At 40.7% G+C, this 23,155-nt stretch overlaps 1 protein-coding gene across 14 annotated transcripts in view; it reads left to right on the top strand.

Annotated features, from left to right (window-relative positions):
• The window catches only part of PANK1 (pantothenate kinase 1), a 41,567-nt gene that overhangs the window by 6,115 nt on the left and 12,297 nt on the right, over positions 1-23,155 (top strand). For 3 of the 14 annotated variants that reach the window (XM_064430830.1, XM_064430828.1, XM_064430827.1), the window contains 3 exons: positions 47-165; positions 3,659-4,927; positions 17,183-17,535. In XM_064430830.1, the coding sequence (XP_064286900.1) occupies positions 4,801-4,927; positions 17,183-17,535 (480 nt within the window). In that variant the 5' untranslated portion in view covers positions 47-165; positions 3,659-4,800. The other 11 variants (XM_064430824.1, XM_064430823.1, XM_064430822.1 and 8 more) reach the window with 9 other exon arrangements.

Below are 23,155 nucleotides of genomic sequence, written 5' to 3'. Positions count from 1 at the left end.
TGTTTCCTTTTCTCTCCATGCCCTCCCTGCTCCTCCTTGGCTACAGTCTGTAAAGTACTAGCACAGTGCAGGTCTGATCTGATGAAACCACAGCTAATGCCAATGCCTGCCTCTGATGGGAAGAGAAACCAGACTATGAACTTGGGATTTCTGGCCAATTAATAGGCAAGTCTGTTGCTCATCTTTCACTTTCCCCACCGTGGGTTCCCTTTGTTTCTGTTCTTCCTCTGTATTGTTAACTCATATTGAACTTCAGTGTTACTGTTTCCTGGGAACCCAGTTTCATTTAGTTGTACATACAGTCTAAAGAAGTCACATGTTATCTCCATGGTGGGAGTTCATGCAACGAAAATAGAAAACAATTTTGTTTTAATAGTTCTGAATGATTTTCAGCTGAAGCAATGAAAAGGAAAGTCAGGAATATTTTAGTGAAAAGTTCATGGTTCTCAACTATGACTTTTAAATTGAGAATTTCAGTTTATAGTAACAGTATAAATGAATCATTTATTGCAGATACCTATAAAGCCTTATTCTCAGAAAGTAGGCCATTTGTTAGAATAGCTGAAATGATTCCTGTAGTGAGACAGGAGAATGTCTTAAGCAAGCTGCACTGAATAGTAGTTTGTATTCTCTTTCTTTTGTTTGGTTGTAAGTGTAGCGGACAACAGATGAAATAATTATTGACGCAGAGAATAACACAAATCATGTCAAACAGGGACTTCAAACACCGTGCTTTGAGGTCAATTACCTGTGTGCCTGGAACTTTGATCACGCTGGTAAATGGCCAGATGACATAACTTGGGTGGATGCACATGCAAAGATAAATAGGCAGCTTTTCATTGAATTTTCAAGCAGAACAAGAAATGTCAGCGAAGTGAAAACGTGTGTTTCTAATATGCTCAAGGAACTTCAACAAAGGAAGCTAATACTGATGAATTAATTTGCCGAAACTGCAAGCAAGGGGGTTTATTGGTTTGTATTTAAACTTAAATGGAGCCTGTTTCCAATAAGCAGCATGAAGGGGGAGTATTTCCAGGGCACTGCCATGCCAAATGGAAGACAACGTGTTCTCTGCCTGATGAAATGTAAGTTTGACTGCCAATCAGCTTGCCTAAAGCACTGCTAGATTAATAGCCAGTTTTCCTGAGAATTCAGCTTCTGGAGAACTGAAGCTGTTTCCTAATTTTTTTTAAAGAAAATTAAGATATTCTGATGTTTTTCAAATAGAAGTCTTTTAGATTTCCATTTCAGCACTGACCCTGCCTAGGCAGATGAGTTAAAAATCTGCAAATTACTCTGGAATTCTGCTACTAAATTTTTCAGTTGAAGGGCATGGGCATTTAAATTTCTGGTTTGGACCAAACTGATCTAAATATAGCTTTCATTTTGGAAGTGAGACCTGTCTGCAAGTTCTTTCTCAGTTCTCTTGTTACTTTTTATTTTAGCACTGTTGCTTTTTTTTTTTTCTTTAAATGGAAGGTGAGAAGAGCAGTTATTCACAGTTTGTAAAGGGTTTGAAGATCTGTGTGCAGAGAGCACTATTTAGGTGAAAATTATTTAAATTCAGAACTATGTTTTGTCTTCCTTTTTTCCTTATGTCAGTGTATGCTGTGACTGAAGTCAATCTGCTTATAATCAAATCTAAACTTGGTTGGTGATTAGGGTGGTGACTTTTGGGATTTTTGTTTTAATCACAGACTTTCTAGTTCACTGAAATTAGAGTTCCAGCTTGATTTCTCTCTGCAGGAAAGAGAAGGGTTTTTTTCTTAATGTTTTGATTAATTGTTTGTCTTTGACATTCCTATGAAAATAGTCATGATGAATCCATCACTGGTGCTTTTTGCATTTGCTTCAAAATATGGGAAGGAATCTGTTCTAAAAATGACTTTATGTTCTGTATATGTTCTGGGAGTATCTAAGGTTTGAAAATTGTTGATGATTAGGAGGTCATAAATCAGACAACTTTATTTTTTGTTTAGGATTTTAGGTCACACATGTTGATTTCAGCTTGTATCAGATTGCAGTTGTGCCTGTGAATGAAGACTAATGTCAGAGTTGTGGGCATTATGTTATGTGCAGTCCATGACCACTGATGCCTCATAACCACTGCATCAGTATTTTTCTTATACCTTTATCTGTTGTGGTATGCGTACCTTCCTTCCTGCTCTGCTTGGTCTGCTTGTTCTCAATTTTTTTGGTGTGTTTTTTGGGTTTTTGTTTGGTTGTTTTTTGTTTGATTGGTTTTGGTTTTTGGTTTGGTTTCCCCTTTCCTTCTAAGAGGAAATGGAATGAAGATAAAATACATGTCTCCTCTGATATATCGATTCAGTTTTATAAATTAAGAATAAGCAAATTAGTTGGTGCTTACTACTTTTTAGAGCAGTCAGGAAAAAAGGATGAGGGATAGATGTCTTTGCTGTATCAGTCCTGTTTTCAGTCGATATACAAAGGTTTAGTAAACTGAAGAAAAAGTATTTTTGTCTCCTGTTTTACAGGAGATACACAATGCTTTTGTTTTCTCATTCCATGCGTGAGATCACTGGCACCAGAAAAAAGGGTAGCTTCTTTATCTGACATCCATGTCAAAATTAAGGATAAATGCAATAAATTTGGTTAGCAGTGTTCATGAGATCAAGGAGTCTGATTTATCATTTTGGGTTGAAAAGAATAAACATATATAATCAGAACTTTAAATGTGAGTGAGTGCCAAAGTAACGTCCCAACTTGTTACGCCGTATGTTACGATACAAAATCTTTTGTGCTCCATGGCACTTGGCATATGTTTCTTAGACACTTCCATGTTAATAATTGATCCAAAGAACTTGTTTTGATCACCCATATGGTATCTTTGAGTCTTAAATTCCCATTAGACCAAGCATGTGTTTGTATTAGATATGTTTTATTACTAGGAAACAAATATTTTGGTGACACTAAGATCCCTGCAGTGAAATACAAATCGCCTCCTATGCAGGAGAGACCCTGAAAGTTGCTTTCAATGGTAGCGGGTTTTTTTCACAATATATCTAATGAAAAAAACCAGAAATCTATAATTACAGTTCTGGTATTCTTTTTTAGTGTATACATAGTTTGTATTAACTTTGTGAAAGCCTGAAAGCTCTAAACTGGCCTCTTGAACATAATAAAATGCACAGAACAGAACATACTTAAAGTCACTAGTTCCAGATATATTCAGAAGATATAACTATAGCAAACCCATCCAATGCTAGCATAAGGTTGTTTCCCTTTTCTGTTACCAGGTAGTTGGAGCATTTAGGGACAAATTTATCATTTGTAGCATAGCTCCTTCCTACACAAGACTCATTCTTTGCAAACATGGATTACAAAGGTATTTTTAAAAATAATAGCATTTGTGTATTATTGTCTGTGATTTCAACTTAAACTCACAAGGACATACTAAATGTTTTTTTTAGCCTAAACAGATCTTTGGTTTAGCTGTCTGAAAGCACATATTCTACTAAATTATTAGCTCCAGGTGAGTTGTGGTATTTGGACTTAAACCTGTGCTTAAAGCTTCTTTCAGACATAACACTTTCTTGCTACTGGAGAAATACTAATGGTGTGGTGTGTTTCCGTTTTACACTAATTCCCATCCCTGGGCTAGTTTAGAAGGAAAATTAAACCTCTGTGTCCTTTCTAGGCTCTGATGGACACTGTGTGTTCCCTCCTGAGTTAGAGGAGTAAGCCAGTTTTATCTGGAGGTATGTTTGTTTGGAGGTATGTGTGTACAGCTAGAATAGTTTAAAGAGATGCCTTTCTTTTCTCTTCCAAACACAGTCATAGGAAGTCAGATTCCTTGTTGTTACCTGATTCATTTTCATTAATATCCATGGAAATTGTATGGATTTTCAGCATTTATGTTCTGGGAGTACAGACCAATGCAAGCAGAAAGTCTCTTGTGCAGCTGACTGTTGATAGGAGAAGCAGTTTCTCTTCCTCTTTAGATGTGGCAGTGCTGAATAAGGATGAGGTAGTCTTTTGTACTTAGCAGCCATTCATTTTTTCAAAGTGCTTGTTTTAAAACTATCACTTACCTCCTGGTTGCCTTCTGAAGGACCACATGAAAATGCTGAGTTGAAAAGAAAGTGAAGACATTCAGTTGAGCAAAACCAGTACGTATACATACATGAGGGTAATGGTCTGTGGGGGAGCAGTCAAGAGCAAAGGCCATTGGTTTCTCTACTAAGTGCTCTGCCACTTGTTGCAATAATTTATTTTTTATGATGATGAACATTATTTCTCAATCAGTGGCTTGTGAACTTGCATGTTTTCTAATCACATTTTGTATATTTAAGTTTGATAGTTTAAGATAAGCAGTAGTACACTGAGCCAAATACTTGGGTACAAGGTAGACTTTATGGGGCAAAGGAGAGTGCATTGGAAATGAGTATTTTAGCTTTTTTACTTACCTAAGAGTTTGAATCCATTACCTGTTTGTTTTCTTTTTAAAAAAGTTCTCTGCAGAACAGAAACTACGACATAGGAAAAAAAAGATTATTCACCTCCAACAGCTGCTTTATCTTCACTGTCTCATAAGAAATAATCAAGGACCCTAAATGCTACTAATGTGGGGAATTTCATTTGAAATATCTGAACTAAGGCACTTAGATTTTCTGTTTCCTGTAAAAGAAGAGCATCAACAGCTCTCTAACTGCCAGGGATCAGTTAAAGTTGGAGAGAGTAAGTGTGAACTAAGTTATAATTGTCCAGCTGGACATAGAAACAGAGGTATTGGCAGAGAATGCTTTAGAGAGAAGGTTATCACTGCTTTGTGACTGCAGCATGCTTTTTTTCAGTTGGGATGAAAGACAGCAACCACAATCCCTAATCTCATCTCAGAACTGCCAGAGGAGAACTGTAGAAACCACTTGGACTGCTGCAAAGTCTGGCCACAGGGATGGGCAAGATGGTAAGACCAGCCTACACCAATGTACCCTTCTGACCCTTATTCCCTGGTCTTGGCTGTTGTTAGATGGGTAAGTCATCTACTACACAGGCAGACAGTGATTGGAGAAGCAGGAACAGAGGAGAGATTTACATCGTTCATTCTCTACTCAGAGGATAGTGGGGCACTGGAAAAGGTTGCCCAAACAAGTTCAAGCCAGATTGGATGGGGTCCTGACCAATCTGATCTGGTGGGTGGTATCCCTCTACATGGCATGGGTTTGGAACTAAATGATAGTTAAGGTCCCTTCCACCCCAAACAATCTTGTGTCCTAGTCCAGACAGCATTCCAGGTAGCATTCATGCTGCCTTGCCTAGCCACTGTGCTTGGCACGTGGGCTAGGAGATCTATCTATGCCCTATTTGTCATCAACAAAGAGAAAGAACATTCCTCCTCAGGGCTGTTCAGAATGCCAAAGCAACGTTCCTGCTTAGGCAGAGTGCCTTTTTCCATGTTTCTCTCCCTTGATGAAAGTGAGGGGGAGATGAGCCTCCCCTCTGTGCAGGGTTTTTCTTCATAATACCAACAAGTTTTCTGGAAGTGCCACAGAAGGCATAACTGAAAGAAGCCTGTACGAGTAGGTGGGTGAAAAGGGATGGAACTGGTGGTCTCAATGTCATCTTTCTTGGCCTCAATCTGACAAAGATTTAGGCATATGACTAAATTTATGCCATTCATTTCCTCTGTCATCTGCAGTCAGTTTCCCCTCTCAGATGCATTAGTGTTTGGGGGAATCAGAATTCTCATGTGTGCTAGCTGTTGTGATAGTAAGACTTCCTTAGCTTTCCTGAGTCACACCAATAATTCCAGAGGTCCTTGTGTTCATTTTAAGTACTCTGACATTGCACTTTCCAGGTAAGAATTTTACACAGTTTTAGAGCTGTTCTGTCCCATTTGATTTACACATCTATCACTTATCATTATATAGTTATGTTTGACTGTTGGTCTTTTAGCCCTGCAATTTATGAGAAAAAGAATTTGAAAAAAAGCATGTCTGCTAAAGGTATATACACTAAAACAGTATGTGTTTTTTACAGCTCTGAACAGAAATTGAGAAGAAATGCCAGACTCTTAGACTTGGCACTTGCTATTTGATATGTACAATATGTGAATATACCTAAAACAGTATCTCTTTTTTTGGTGAGGAATATTCTAAATAGTTAATTTATTCTGCTTTACTGCATTTGCTTTATTTCAAAGAGGAAAAATTGAGTAAGAACTAGTAGAACTGGCCTGCAGTATAGACAGGATAAACATGGAAATAATTTGAATAGAAATATAAACAGGAATGGCAGAGTGCCAGCAACTGCTTGAGTATAAATCCTCAGGCAGCTATAGCAGAAGTCTCTTTCCTTACATTCTTTGCATTGCATAAAACAGTCTGTGTAGTTTGAGAAGCTATGCTCATGTGTCTCAATACCACTTCTCTCCAAAATATGGCCAAACCCTTATAGCTGGTTAGCTTTGAATTAGAATAACACCACTGGTGCTTTGTAAGATTTTGTTGTTGTTGTTTTTGGATAACAGATTTACATGTGGACTGCACCTGTTTGATACTTATTTTAGCTTAGCCTTAGGCCACGGATATAGGAGTTCCATGGAATGAAGGAGGGAGATACAACCCTCAGAAGTTCCTAAAAAATTTCAAGCCAGATTGCCTGATGATAATATACCTGAAAAGATAGTGTATTTTGTTTGTTTGTTTGTTTTTTCCAGTTCCATTGGTTTTGAAACTGTCACACCTGGAGCACAGCACTTTTGATCCATGGCAAAGTATCCTAACTGCAAGGGAGTCAGTAGTTTGCAGAAACTGACAGTTAGAGAATTACAGACTTGCCCTCTGTGTTTATAAACAAATAAAAAGAGGTGGGAGAAAGCTGAGTGTCCGAAGCACAGGCAGGTGTGGAATAATCCGTGAAGTGTTGGCTGTGCAGATGTGTAATATTTAGTGGAACAGTATAGCAGACTTGTTCAGTGACCTGAGGTCCTTTGTATCTTGGATTGTTCAGCATACAATGAGTTTGTAGTCCTTTTCCCACCAGATTGCTGACTTGCAGTGAGATATATAGAAAATATTTTAAAATATAAACTAGGACCTTCCACCTGCTTCAGTTGAAGAAGAAAGACTGAAATATGGAGTAAATGTTAATTGTGCAAGAACTGAAATCATCCTTGACTTTGTTTGTCAATATTGCACCTAGATTCTATTTAGATTGTCTTACCAGCTTAACTGAAAATTGAACTAGCAAACAGAGTTTGTTTAGAAAGCTAGGGTAAAAGAAAGAGGGAAAATTTACTTTAGTTGCACCAAAGTGTTAGAAACTTCACTTGTAATGCATGCCCTGCCTTCATTGACAGATTTATATACGTTCCAGTCCACTTCTATCTGTGGCGTAATTGTGCAAAATTAACAGCAAAATGTTAGGGAAATACTTAATTGGAAATAAAGGATTGGGAGGAACTTCAGAAAAGGTGCCTTCTCCTTGCTTCAAGTGTGGATCAGTTCTACATAAACCATTTGTCCACAGATATTTAATTTCTCCTAAAACCAGCAATGAACAGTCAAGTCTTCCAGTTCAGTCTAATCCTTGTCTAAGTTCATGCTAGGAAATGTCTGCCTCCAGTGTAAAGTAAATTTCCCTTCCTGCAGCTGTGATTTAAAATTTTTCTTATTTCTCAACAACTGTGATTTCCTTTGCTGCTACCTATTCCAGAATGTATACCCCTTCAAATCTTTCATTTCACAGACTAAAACTTGATGTTTTCATTTCATTCTGTTTGTTATTCCAAAAGTTTTTTAGAAGCCTAAAACTGGACATAGTTCTTGAGTACAGTATTCCAGTGAGTCAGTGGAAGGACTATTCTGCTAGCAGAAGGAAATTTAAGTGTGCAATTAAAAGGTGGAGTAAGGTAAAAAGTTGCCACCTTTCAGCTGAGATACAGTAACTGCTTGTGTGTCTGCTCCCAGCAAATGCAGAGACAAACAGGTTTGATCTCCTGTTCCATATCAGGCTGGCTGTATGTGCAGTTTCTGTGAGAAGGGACAGCTTTTACCAGCTGGGGACAGTAGCAGCAAGGATTCCTCAAGCCCTAAGAGGTTAGACTTGACAATTCCATAAAGTGTACCCAGCCAGCTGCCTAGATCTGCCATCAAATGACGTGAAGGTCTGTGGCAGGCGGCAGCAGCCATCTGCTTTGTAGTTTAAACATAATTAGGTGAATTAGGGACTTCTCAAGGAATTCCACAGTTTTGGAAGCACTAAGCCCCCATGTAGCAGTAAATGTTTGTAGCCTGTCTTCCTTCTTACCCTCTTCAGGGCAATCACTTTTGGGCTGGTAATTACCAGTGCTTGTGCATAAGAATATTAAGAAAACACTTAAGTATTTAAATAATCTTCAGGATATTACTCGCAGGCTTTTAGGAAGAAAATTTTACTTTGTTCTCAAACACGCTTTCTTCATTTTCCCAACTTGGTGTGTATGTTTCTGTTGCTTGCTGCCAGTTACCTAAACATAATGTTCTGGTCCCAGCCAAGAGGTGGAGAGAATGCCAGATTACTCTCATGAAGCCGTTTCTTAATGCAGTGTTCCTTTCTGGAGGCAGTTATAATAGTTCTGAACTCTTGGTACGTGTTTTACCATGGAGGCCCCATGTCCTGTACCAATTCTAGGTGTAAGAAGGAGCCACTATGAAATGTGTTTTTACTTTAAGGACAACCATGCATATCATGACTGGCAGTTTGTATAAAGAAATGACCTTCATGTGTAGAGCTAAATTCAATTAGTGCTTCTTTTCAAGCCTACACATGACAGCAGAGCACAGTTCACCCAGTTTCTACTTGATAGTTGATATATTCCATTCAGAAACTGCATTTTTGCACTTGGATATCTCAGCGGTCAGAGAATAAATCACAGTCACAAGATTATCAGTGCTGTGCAGGGAAAGGCACGATACTAAAAAAGCATGAGGTCAAACACATTCAAGGTCACACTAGTCCCTCTAAGCTGTTGAGTGACACGTGACAATGTAGTCAAAAACTTGAACGTTCATGGACAAAAACTCGAACGTTCCTACCGATGCATAAGTAACTTGGTGTGAGGTGCAAGGCGTACCTGGGAGCGCACGCACCGAGGCCTCCGAGACACAGACACCTGAGTCACTTGAGAGTGCGCCATGGTTCGCCGAAGCGAAAATGACCTCGCAGCCGTGCCAGGGGCAGCCTGCTCAGTGTGCACCAGCGAGCAGGGTCGCGGCAGCCGGGGCAGCTCGCGGTGCCCGTGCCTCGCTGCGGCGCGCTCCCGGGGCCGCCGGCGGAGCCCGCAGGTGCGGGGCGCGGCGCCGGGAGCGCGCACGTTGCCCGGGCGGGGGGGTCGCCGCGTCCCCGGCGAGGGCGGCGGCCGCCCCTCTGCAGCGCGCTGCGGGCAGGACGCCTGCGCCGTGCGGGGGGGCGGGCGCCGCATCCCAGCGCTCGGAGCTGCGGGCGCCGGCATGAGCGGAGGCTTCGCCGCGCCCAGCCGGACCTGAGCCGGGAGACAAAGGGGAGAAGCTGCCGCCATGGGCGAGCAGCTCCGCGCCCAGCCCGCCGCCCCGGCGGGGCCGCCGCCGCCCGCCGCCGCCTCCTGCTCGCTGCTGGGCGGGCTGCTGCAGAACGGCTTCCACCCCTCGGGCCCGCCGCTCAGCAACGGCGGCTGCGGGGAGCCGCCGCACCCGCTGCTGCTACGCCCGGAGCTGCCGCCGCTCAGCCACGGCTCCCCGGCCAAGAAATGCAGGCTGCGCCGGAGGGTGGACTCGGGCCGGCGGCACAGGCCACGTAAGTGATGACCGTGGCGGCTCTGGGGAGCGGCGCCGGTCCGGCCCCGCCGCGCGGCGCGGCCGCGGGTCCCGCGCCGCCTCCCGCCCTGCGGAGCGCCGCCCGCCCGGGGCTGACGGCCGCCCGGGGCTGACGGCCGCCCGGCTCCGCGCCGCGGGCGTTCCGCCCCCCAGCGCCGGCTGCCGGGCGGGCGGAGCGAGGGCCCCGTGCCGGCCAATGCGGCGGCGCCGCCCGGGCACGGCCCCGCTCCCGCGTGGGCCGGGCCCGCCCTGCGCCAATGGGGCGGCGGCGGGCGGGGAGCGGCGGCCCGGCACAAACGCGGGCGGGCGGCGGGCGGCCGCTCCTTGCCGAGCCGCGCGTCGGGCGGCGCCCAGGGTCCTGCCCGGCTCGCCGCCTCCCCGCCGCACACATGAAGCTCATAGTGCCCAAGCAACACTGTGAGTAACGCCGGGGCGCGCTGGAGCGTGGGAAGGCTCCGCGGGCTTAGGGTGTGCTCCGTTCCCAAACGTCGGTAGAATGAAGGAAAAAGTGAATCTGGGAGCCCGGCGCAAGTTATTCTGACTGGCGGGGAAAAATATTTGTAAACAGCTGAAATTTGTAATTTGCTTGTCATTTAGGAAGTGTTCGTGAACTGCTTGTCTATTTCAGGTTTGGTTTTCAGGCTGATACTAAAACGTCCTGTTTGTTAATTCTATATTTCCTCAATTCTCTATGGTTTATTGATTAGTAGTCTTGCTTACTTGGAGGTATTGAATAATTCCATGGTAAACTCTGCAAGTGAAACAATCTAGGGGAAAAAGTTTCTTTTCACTGTCACTTTGCTAGCCCTTCACATAAACCCACAAATGTTTGGTTCTTTGTTGCAAGTTCAGCGTGTTCCAAAAGGATAATAGGGATAGTCAGAATCACAGCTGCCTGCTGCCAAAATTTAAAGATGTTTCTACTCAGTAGGAAGTAGTGTCCATTCAGCTACTCTGGGGTTTGGGTTTTTTTCTTTATTTTGAAGTGAATGTTTTAAAAAAACCTTTCCTGGTTAAACAGAACAAAATATTCAGAAACAGCCTTAAAGAGCTGCACCTTTCACGGGACTGCATATTAGCCAGTGCGTGCCTTTTCTGACTTTTACAGTGCTTTTGGTGAGCTACTCATGCCACTTTCCCTTAGAATGTTCTCTGACTGATTAATCATGTAGCAATTACAATACCTGTTAATAGTTAATTTAGTCCTCTATCAAATTTAACCTGTCACTGACCAAGTTGTTCTCTGTCACAAACTGTTTTTGTAGCCTTTGTCCTGCTTCACGTTTTCTTCATGGGCAAAACCTGCAGAATTTGGACTGGCTTACATTTCGATTTGGTGTAACTAAGAAGAGTCAGCACTTGCATATCAAACACTCCATGATAGTAAAAACTATTTTGAAACAAAGAATAAAGCTTTTAGGGATTCATGTAATCACTTGATTTAGAAAGAATGAGTGCTTTGGAATTTCCATCCCATCTTGAGGGGAAAAAAGAGCCCATCAAAGTAAAAAGCATAGGTGACTGACTGTATTGCCCAAGGTGTATGATAACTGGATCTTCAGGTGTGGAGTTTTAGTGAAATGAGGCTTTAATGAAAACAGCAGCTGAGGGAAGTGCTTTGTAGAACTATTTTGTGGGCAATTTATTTGCTGATTAAAATACGTCAATGCTTGCTGATATACTTTTTAATCTATATGGTTTATTTTGTACAAGAAAAAGTTTGAAATTTAGTATTAGTCATACAGGTGATAATGATAGCACATTGTCACCATCTTAAGTTAATTACATTATTATTCAAATTGTCCTGGTACTGCATGCCTTTCCACTGCATCCTCCTCTAGTGAATACTACACAGTACCATTTTTACTGGTTTCTTTGGTGCTTTTAATCCTGACCTTGCACATGTTTGCTCTTTTCTTAAGGACAGATTGCAAAATGAAGTGCAGTTGCCACATGGCATGTGAGATCAGTATTGATTGCAGGGTTTGCTTTGTATGGTGGAGAAGGTAATAAGATAATTGGCATTTCCTAATATTTCAACAAATGAAACCTATCTTTCTGCAGCAATTATTCCTTTAAATCCTTATTTTCTTGTTTTTACTTTCTACCAAAGTGAGATAGACTTGTGAACATAGAATTCTTTTTCCCCTCTCAGAAGGGAAGATTCCCCATGATATCAGTGTGCTTTGCTGATAAGCCTGCTGTGAGAGAGGACTCCTGGTACAGCCTCTGCTGGGAATCCTGTCTCGGCATTCTTTTTTCCTTCATCTAACTAGATGGGTTGTCAGGGATATCAGGCTGTTGTCACTTTTCTTTTTCAAGTCGGTTTGTGGTAATATAACTACATTTGTGTGGATGGTCACACCTTTTTAACAAAAAGCTCTCTGCTTTGGGTTTGAGCTCTTTGTGGGGTTGGTTGTAAATTTTGGGTTTTGTCTGTTCTTCTGGTGAGGAGGAAGACATTCAATATGCCCCTGCTGCTGAAGATGAACTGGAAGGCTTCACCTGATATGAGTGCATGATTTAGCTCTAGCTTTTTAAAGTTTGAGGAAACTTTAATTATTAAGCAGATATAGTAATTTTTTTGAGTTACATATGCTAGTTTCGTTCAAAGAAAAAAATGCTCTCATTTTATTTTTTATAACTGTGTAAAACAGGAAGAAGTAATTGAAAACTATGTGTAAGCTATTATAGCTTTATTTTTTAAATAAAAATCAGCTTTCTGAAGCTGTAAGCATACTATGCCATGTTATGTGTGTGTTGTTTTGATTTTTTTTCCCCTGTTACTTTTTTTGGCTCTCTCACCTCTTCTGGACCCAATTAACACAGGAAGTTCCTGAATCATCGAAGTATCAAACAGTGCATATGAAACGTAGTTGAAGTAATAGGATTTCAACATATATGTGTTCAGAAAGAAAAGCAGCTGAAACGAAGATATTTCATCTAAGATGACTGAGATATCAGAGTACTGATACCACCATTCAAATTATTGATAAAAAAATTGAAATACTGTGTCTGTCTTTGAGGAAATACAGGTCTTGTAAGGGAGATGTATAAGTTGAAACAGTTTTGGCAAAAGAAGAAACTGCTGCACACTGGTCAGGAATAAATCCAGGGCTCAGGTAGAGAGAAGAATGTTCTAACCAGTAGGATTTCTAGCACAATCTCTTTCTGAATGTTGAGGAGTAAAAAGATTCAGCTGACCTTATGTGGTGGTTGGTTAAATGTATGAAAAGGATTACTCTTCTTTATCTTTAATGGAGGTAAATGTTACTTGATGGCCCAGGAGTTCCCTCTCATCCTTGCTTCTCCTGAGCTGTTGTCTGTGAGGAGAATGTTGTGATTTGATATTTGCTTTCCACATGCCCTCATTATATTGTGTGTTAAGCATAAGATTTTTAAAAATACAAGGTGTTGACATCTGAATATAATAATGCCTTGTAGGAATAGCCTGGTAGTCCAGAGTTCATGGAGAAACTAGGTAAAATGTATCATGGAATTTCTCGTGAGTGAACCTTTGCCCCAGATACACAGCTGTTGGTGTGCATCAGATTACCTACTTATGCAATGCTGTAGATACCTTCTGTTTGCATTGTCACATGCTTCTGCAGCTAAATTTTGGACTAGTACAGATTTTTATCTCATGATAACAAACCACTAAGTAGTTCGCATGGTTTATTAACATAAAGAGAATTAATTTTTTAAAATACATAAGTAGAGTCTTTGATTTATGCTAGACTTTTAAGAACACGTGAGGTATCTTGATGCTTTCTATATTGGTTCTATGGGACCTAAAACTAGATTTTACAGTGCTATTTTTGATGTACTACTGTGTAGCAATGCAGTAGAATAGTTCTGGTTTGGCCACAGTTACAGATTCAAGTGATCCAATAGGTGTGTTGCATACCTGCTGAAAAGAGAGAAATCAGCTCATTAGCCTTATCAGACAATTTTAATTTAGAAGTGCATTTTTTTACATTGTGAGAAATTTCTGCAACATATCTGGTGTCTTTACTGCTCATAGTAAATCACACAGTTTTGACTAACTGTGATCAGCCTGAGGTGTGGGTGGGATGGATTTTACTTTCCCCTTCTTGCTTTCCTCTCTTTCCTAAATTCAGGGACACTTATTTAGGTCATCAATGAAATGCTGGACTTCCAGTTAAAAACAAACCAACAGAAAATCTCAAACACTACTTCCCTCCACACCCCCCCAACTAAAAAAAATCCCTGCAAACAAAAACAAACAAACAAACAAACAAAACACCTCCTACCAAACAAAAAAAAAGAACAACCTGCACAATTTTCTCCCCATTGTCCCTCAAGTCTCTGGAAAACTTATCTACACAAACACTTTTCTTTCATACCCCCTGGCTGTAATACTGGGCAGGCTTTGTGAATTTCAGTGGCCTCTGAGTCATCTTATTCTGTATTCACAGAGGCAGCAAACACCAGGAGCACCTTCTGTCTGTGTGCAGATGAATTTTATATAGATATGGAAAAGAACTGATGGTGGATCAGTGGTGCATTTTGATTTGGAACACACTGATAGCAACAAAAGATACAATGGATAAGTTTTTAAGTAATCACTGGAATACAGAAGTGTTTCTACTCTCACTCCAGTTGTGCAGAAGTTATGTGAATTTCAGTGTGAGTTGTTAGAAACTTTGAGACTTACTTTAATTCCTAATTGGTCAACCAGTCAAGATGGTTGTTGAATTATTGCAAGCAATTCCAACAGAGAGCTGGTGTTAGAAGTTGAGAAGAAAACTAAGCTGTTTTTCTGCATAACTGAAATATCTGGTTTTGTTGTCTGATCTTAGGCTCTTTATTTGTGCTGAAGAAAACTGCTGTTGTTTTAAAAGCAAAGTTCCTTTCTTTCTGCAGCAGTCCATTTGGCTCACAACAAAATGAAAGGAACTTAGATTCACAGAGAGAATAAACTAAAATAAAAGGTGTCCTGGTATTTCTGCTCACTTTATAAATGCAAGCGTTATATGTGGCTGTCCCAAGAATTATGCAGAGTTGAAGAAACTTCATAGTTGTTTTCTACAGTACTTATTCTTTGTGAATTATTTGGTTATAACTCTTTAAAATGTTAAGATGTAAAGTGAAATGCCTTGGCAGTCGTTTATGAAAAACTCTCAGCTGTTAGTGCTTACTTTAACACTTTTATTGCTGGGCTTGTGTTTGATAGGAGAATGGAACACTTCTTGCCTGTTTTAAGGATGAAATCTACACTATGGCTTTCCAACAAATGTTGGTGCAGGTAGAGTGTAGCAGGTTTGATGCCCTTAGTGAAAAATGGTGGAAAGTTGCTTATACTTAGCTACAGGCTGATTCTGTATGGCATAGTCCAACCATGCTGCTTTTAAAATTAAACTTCCTGCTTGCGTAGTTAAGATACATCTGAGGAGGAGGCTTACTGTTCCAGTGGGACAGGTAATTAAAGTTCTCAGTAGCTTTAATAAAGATTTGTGTAAATCACTAACGGGATTGGCAGCCTGAGCTCCACTGCATTCCAATGTTGTGCAGTGTGGATGAGACAGCTTTCACATAAATATTTACCTTGTAATTTCCCAAGTGTTTGAGTTGCACTCAAACATATGTTAATCTATAGCATATTTTTCTTCTTTAAAATAAAGTCTGTTTTAAACACACTTGTTTTGAATTCTTCCCATTTCAGGGAACTCTCGTGTATCTGCATAGCATGATGTATCTTCCCAAACCTCAAATTAGACTTCATTTCACTGTCTTTATGTAGCTTACAAAGCATGGGAAAAAAATTAGATTTCACAACAGGTAGCAACTACTTCATTGGAGTTTATGTATTATGCCTGCCTTGTCCGTGGGGATCTGGGAGGAGAAACTGATGATTCAATTACTTGGCATACAGCAATGAAGTGAAATAACTGTTTTAAATGTCTGACATTTAAGGATTGGTTTGGGCAGGGAGAGCATATTAAAAATTGGAGAATTTAGACTTTCAAATCATTCAGCCAGCTGATGCTGAAACACTTAGGGTAAGAAAAAAAGACTAAGCCTCTTTCAGCCTGAAGATGAGTAACTTAATTGTGATCTGTGATCACATGAGGAAGGACAGTGTGATAAGTACCTCCTATGCTTATTAAAGTGTTTGCCCCAAGTTGTTTATTTTTAGGTTCACTGGCAGAAAAATCAGCTATGCATATGGTATTTATGGTTTCAAGTTTGTATCAACACTAAGTTGAGATGCCCTGGTTGGTGGAATCATTTTTCTAGCAAGTCCGCCTGATTCTCCCTAAAAAACAGGAAGATGACTGTGTGACTGCTATTTTGGAAGTGTGTCTTAGATGTTAATCATATACTCAGTACTTTTAATTTAAGTTTTCTAAGAAACACTGCTAGCTCCCTCCATCTGCAATGCCTGTGTATGGATTTTGTATTCTCAATTCTTATTGTTTCATAAAGTTACCTGGCTTACTATTTAAATTGTGTGCATATGTATATATGTATAAGTGGAACAGGTAGACCAGCTTGATTTGGTTACTGTCTTCTGCTGGGTGTTCTCCATAGTAATTTTCTCCTGCTATTAACAAAACAAAGATTTTGGAGGACCAAGGCCAGCTGTGGCAAGCTGAGAAGCAAATAGTGGCATTTCTTATATAGTTATGTGATAGACTAAGACATATACCAGCAAAGGGAGTCTACATTCAAAGGACAGGTCTGTAGTGGTAAACATTGAACATAAGGCAGCTCACTTTTTGCCACTATATACAAATGTTGCAGTCCAGCAGAGCTGCTGGTTCTGATGGCTTGGAGTCTGGAGGCCTCCAACATAATGGGAGCTCTGTATTGCTCTTCAGACACAGCCTTGTGACAGTGGAAAGTCTGACTGAGCTTGGAAAGGCAGTTGTTACACAGTGGGAATATGACTTGAGAAATCTCGTTCTCCTGTTTGTTTTGTTGTTTCTTCTTCCTCCTCATCCTGTTAAGTCTTAGCAGAGTTGGAGCCAATTGGGTGAAATACAATTTCATTTCATTTCTCACCCATTGGTGCTGATTGGGTGAAATGCAGTAAATGTGCTCTGTCAAGAAGTGGTGACTGAAGAGTAAAATGATTTCCTGGGAAAAAATGTTTTCATTTTATTAAAGCCTGCTTCTTCAGACAAGAATATTTTGAGATTTTCCTTATTCTTTTTTGTAACTGAGGCTTTATGAAGGCTTAACCTAGAGATGTCTTTAAAGCATATGAGTTGGACGTAAGTGATCCCCAGTTCTCAGGAATAGATACTGCTACTGTGACTGCACTGAATTGTCATTCAGCAGATGCTTTAAGTGATTTGTCTACCCTGTATATGTATAGTGACATTCTCTTTTTTCCTCCCTAATCTTACCCTTGTTCTTAGCATTCCCATGGTTTGGAATGGATATCGGTGGAACATTGGTTAAACTGGTCTACTTTGAACCTAAGGACATTACTGCAGAGGAGGAGCAGGAGGAGGTGGAAAACCTGAAAAGCATTAGGAAATACTTGACCTCCAATACAGCCTATGGTAAAACTGGCATTCGTGATGTCCACCTGGAACTGAAAAATTTGACTATGTGTGGACGCAAAGGAAATCTGCACTTCATCCGCTTTCCCAGCTGTGCCATGCACAGGTTCATACAGATGGGCAGTGAAAAGAACTTCTCCAGTTTGCACACTACGCTCTGTGCCACGGGAGGTGGAGCTTACAAGTTTGAGGAAGACTTTAGAACGGTATGTGAACAGTTCACATGGGTTCAGTGGGAGGTACTTTGGAAAAATATCATGAGAGCCCATCTATTAAAACTTGCTGGGAAAATAACTTATTTTTTAGTCCATCCTAACCGATTAGGAGCAACAGAATCAATTCACATTTGTTAATTGGTGACATTGCTGAGAACATGGAGCGGGGAGGGAAGGCTATTTTGCTTGCTGGGTATTCTACTGAAGTACTGCTGTGCAGGATGTTTTTAGTAGATGTGGAGGTTTTTTAGACTACGGCTGTGATGATCAGATGCTTCATAATCAACTGAGTGTATGTTATGACAACCTAGAAGCCTGACACTATAGGTACTTGCAAACTGGTTGTCTGTTGGAAACCAGATATGAAACCATACAGGGTGGAGATTTGATTCAGGTTCCCTTCCCTTTTATTAACCTTCAAACAGACTGAAGTCAAGAGTCTGGAAGACTCTTGGAGCATGGGGGAGAGACAGTGTGTGGGAGCATAATAATACCAGCTAGCTTTTGATTTCAATTCTGTGAGAGTGCCATTTAAAGAAAGGCAATTCATGAGATGAGTAGGTCTCAGATGCCCAAGTATTTAAAAATAGCCTTTGCAGGGAACTCCAGAAGCTGGTGTAAATGTGAAGTTTTGCACTAGAGTACTCTTCAAAAATTGGCTGTCATGCAGAAGCATGGAAGGCTGTTGTACAAACCATGTTGAAGAGAAAAAGCATTCAGGAGGCAGTTGTCTCTTATGTATCCAGCTGTATTGGGACATATCTTCATTTATTTTCTGTGAAAAAGAGACTAATCTGATTGTCCCAGAACAATGTCACTAAGACTAATGTGAATGATTTACTTGACTGGTGGGTCTGGCTCTTCTGTCCCTAACTTTTGACCTGATCTTGAGGGAGAGGAATGGCTACTGGGTATGGCAGGTTAGAGCTGCTTTTCTGTCTCTGCTTCAGTCCAAGGAGCTGTCATACTGAATCACCAGCTGCTGTGGACTGCAGTCCTTGGCTCTGTGTACTTAATTTTTAACTCCCAAGCATCCATTCCTGCTGTACAAGAGGGTTTTTTCTCTGTCAATACCCTTCCATCATCAATATCCTCACATACCAGATGACCAGGATTCTAAGGGTGAAAAAGAATGCTGTAAGAGCTCAACATGAATTCCAACTGTTAGGCTGTTGTGCAGTCATTTTCAGTGAATATTAGACTGTTTCCATGTCCAAGGAAGGATAATCGAGATTATCGAGTTTCTGAATTGGTGTAGTAGTCCACTACTAGTGCAAGATTTCTTGTTGTTTAGGCTGACTGCAGGTCCCTTAAAAGTTAGAGTCTACTGATGATTAAGTCCTCAATAACTTGTTTGCCTTCAGGTGTTTAAGGATGTTGGCACCACTGTAGGAGGTGAGTTTTAGTTCTAGGCAGTGTGGCCTCATTTGAGGTGTTTTTGAGTATCTTATCTCCTGGGAATGATTCAGGCCACATTCTTTATTGACAATGGGAGGTCACTTCAGGACTTTCTGAAGAGGCTGACTGTCCCCTTAGAATGGTCAGTCTCAAATTCATCTTCCTGCATCATGTAATAAGGTAAGGAAGTTCACATCCCTCACTCCCACAGCTGTAGAACTGAACTGGAAGTTACCTGGTGCCTCTCACAGCTGAACATTTCTCTCTGTAGCTTTGGCCTTACAGGCTGTAAGTATGAATCCACAGCGAGGGATCAGTCTCATCTCAGCTGCAATATAGTCAATATAGCAGGGGAGCCATGGCTGGAGGAGTTGGGGCTGTTTTGCCAACTATTGAACACAAATACAAGGTCACATAGCAAATGACTGGTGGACTTAGGCATGAATTCCACAGCTCTGCAGTGTTGTTGACATCCTGTGTGCTACAACACTTGTAGGTAGTTTAAGACAAACCCTATAAAGGCTGGCTAGGGAGTTTTCTAACATAAAGTTATCAGTGAAGTGTACTCCCACTAAAGTGAGTGCTTTGGACACCTCTTACATCTATCCAGGTCCATAGCTTCCTTTATAGCAAGTGTTTCTTGGCTCAAACTGTAATGTCCTTAGAGAATTACAGAAGCAGAATATTATCCATTACATGGACGTTTGCTTGCTTCATCTCTCTCAAAGGGCAGCATGTTCTGGGTACTGGCACTTAAATTGTCACACTTCATTAGCCATGGTAACAGCAGCTGGCTATCAGTGTGTTCTGCTGTGTATAAATTGATACTGGACAACAGCTTCAGGACTGCCCTGTCAAAGCTCTGAAGTACCTGTTTCAAGTATTTGACCACTAATTCACCTCTAGAAGTAGAGAATATGTGCCAAGTCTAAATCTTGCTACTGCAGGTTTCGGTATTGTAAAATGCCTGATATGGAGGAGACTTTAAATCTTCCTGTTTGTTCCTTAGCAGCAGTGTGGAAAAACTAAGGTATGTTTGTGAATGTTGTTATTTTCATTAAAAAATATGGCTACATGTTAGTAAATTCATTTGATCTAGCTAACATGCTTGTTTTGGCCCTTTATTTTCCTTTGTATATGCTTTTAAGTTACTTGTCTTTCACAGTATTTCTCAATGTGACTGTAAGATTGCACAGATTTAGGACAAAAGATCCAATACATTGCAAAACAACATTCAAATCCCAAGGAAGGAAGCCTTCTAAGATGATAGAAGCTTTTTCTCCTTAAAATAGAGAGGCAAATACCCTGTTGTTACTTGCCTCTGTTCCTTTGTCTGGTTCTGAATCCCTAAATGAGTTAAATAGGTTTGATCTTGACGTCTCTGTTGCTTTTGTGTATTAAAAAAGAACATACAGTGTTAAGAAATATTCTGTTTACCTTAAGAGTGTTTATTTTTCTATAAAAAGGCAACTAAATCTACAAAGCTACCTAGGTTTAGCTATTTCACCTCTCTCATTTGATCTGCAGTGTTGGAGAGTTGGATATCTGAAGAAGTCTCCGTGGTCTGATTGCTGGCAGCATGTTGGATCTTTTGTCAGTCAGTAGCTTGGCAAATCATGTGACTCATTCTGAAGATCTGAGTGCTTACCCTAGAAGTAGGAAAATTGACTCTATTCATTATACTAGACCACAGAAATAATTTTACCAACCATATGGTTACACTTAATGTTCATTGAAGAGAACATCAGTAAGTAATTCACCAAAAGGACTGTTTCCAGCCTAGGGGTTTTTTTCTTGCATTTTTGTTCTTTTTTTACATCCTGTCTGAATGACTCTGAATGGTCTTTATATCTGGCAGTCTTTATTTTCAGGTAATAGTGGTATTAAGGCATGGATGAATCTGCAGCCTAATTCTGATAATCCTTCCTCCTTTCCCCAGCTACGTACTGTCACTTCACATATTCTGTAAAAGCTCGAGTAACCACTTCTGTGGAAGTAAGGAGCATTTAGACTTACTTGCTTGTGAGATGAATCTCTCTGTGCTCTGTGACTCCTGCATGAGAGCACAAACACATTACTTGCACAGAAGTTTGCTGTTAATGTAATGAGGAATAAATTTTTAGGCTGCCGCTCAGTTTTATAAAGCAACTCAATGTAAAGGATGAGGGGAGAAAGGACTGTTCAGACTTCTGGTTAAAACCCGCTCCATTATAAAATTTCTGTTGATTGCAGTGGCTCAAAGGTGGGATCTCTGTATTCCTTTCCTGAACAGACACCTGCAGAACCTGACTTGTCTTAACAGAACTTTTACTGCTGTCTTCAGTGGGAGCAGCTTCTGTGCTAAAAACGCCCAATCACTTAATCAAGAACATTTGGGACAGGGGAAGAAGGAAATCTCTTACCAACAGACTCAAACTCAGGCCTTGACCTTCCTGTAAAGGAAAATTATTTAAAAGTGAGCTTGGCTGTTGGATAGTGATTTTGTGCCAGTTATTAGCTAATTCTAAGGCTTGACTTTGTGGTATGAGCTGAATGCCTGAGGATGACTTATAGACTGTGTTCATCTTAAAACAAATAAACTCACTGTCCTGTGTTGTAGGATGAGTAAGCTGTGTAACTCTTTCATAGTTTGTGTGAGACCCAAAAATCTTCTTTCTGCGGAGGCTGGAGGCAGCTGTTCAGGCTGTAGGGGCTGGGCTGGAGTTGAAAGAGGCATCCAGAGAATGGGTATATAACCTCTTCAGAGGGAATGGAGAGAAACAATGTGCATCTCTTTCCTGCCAAGAGAGAGGAGAGATCCTTAGGGCTCGCTGTGCAAGGGGGCAGAGCTCTGCACAGGATTCCTGATGAGTGCTTTTTTTGCCCCAAGCTGATATAGAATGAATCTTCTGCCTCAGTGAATGTTGGGCTTGCAGTTAGTTTGCATTAGACTTTGTCTTGTCTGATTGTGAGTAGTTATTTTCAGCTCCATAAAGTAGAATGTTTGGGGTTTGAAGTGAAGATAATCAAAATATAAAGAAAGCAAAGTCTTTATGAAAGTGGAGGAGTTGGAAGGAAAAGCTAGATTGTAAGCTATTCTAAGAAATAAAAACTGGAGCAATGCCCACCAGACATAAAAGTCAGAGTGACATAGCAAATGAGGCTGTTGTAATTGATAATTAAAAACTTGCCAGATGCTACTCCTAACAGTTTTTTACAGAAAAAAAAATATTTCTCATTGAAAGTCCAAGCGAAAAATGAACTTGCAACTGCATCTAGGTTCAGACTTTCCTGTGTTCACCAGAATACAGTATATGTGGGTGAAATGCTTCTTGAGCTGGAGCTTCATTGAAAATATGTCTGCACACCAATGGTGATACATTAGACTTCAACCCCAGAGCACGTATGTCATGGCTGCCCTCAGCTCACTTCCAGAGGACTGAGCTGTTTCATGTTCACCTTGCTGAAGTGGATGTATTTGCTCACCCATAATAAGAAACAAATGGGACCCAAGTCTTTGACATATGTGCTTCCATACTTGAAAGTACAGACAAGCTGGTACCATGTTTTTTCTTTTTATACTGCTTAGTACTGGAATACAGATTTTTTTTTTAATATTATGCTATTACACTATTTAAAAAACAAGGCAAACAACAAATGAATCCAATTCTAATTTTCAACAGGTAACACAATTTTCCAGCACTTCTTGCAAGAGTACAGGAGATGGTCTTTCGTTCTCCTTGGAATAGCATCTGTGCATAGTAGCAAGACACTTTTTGTATCCTTGAAATGAGCCGTGTTTCAGGAGTTTGATGCTAAGGTCATAAGGGGAAATGTTGGCTTCTTTCTCTTGGAATGTTGCACTTGCTTGCAGGCATGGTTGAAGTCCTAAGTCACTCCTTTTGATGGTCCTGGAGAGTTTCTTCAGGTCTAAAGTGGTTTTTTCCTTTCCCCAGTATTTAAAAAGCAGTCTTAAAAAAAAGAGGAATAGCTGCAGTCTGGCTATAATGCAGAAAAATTATTCTTTAGAAAAATGTATGTGTGGTTTCCCTGTAATCATCATAAATTTTCCCTCCAGGGTCCTGTATACTACTTTGTTCTGCAGTTGTTCTTCTCACAGCACAACTTTCTGACATAACCTCTAGAGAGGCACTGTGCTAAATATAGTTACATGAGGGCAGAGTAGGGTAAGTTGACCATTTTGCTGTCTGACTTCACATTAGGAATTGCAAAG

Source organism: Passer domesticus, chromosome 8 (genome assembly GCF_036417665.1).
Source record: "Passer domesticus isolate bPasDom1 chromosome 8, bPasDom1.hap1, whole genome shotgun sequence".
NCBI lineage: Eukaryota > Metazoa > Chordata > Aves > Passeriformes > Passeridae > Passer > Passer domesticus.
This window is presented reverse-complemented; position numbering and strand designations above follow the sequence as displayed.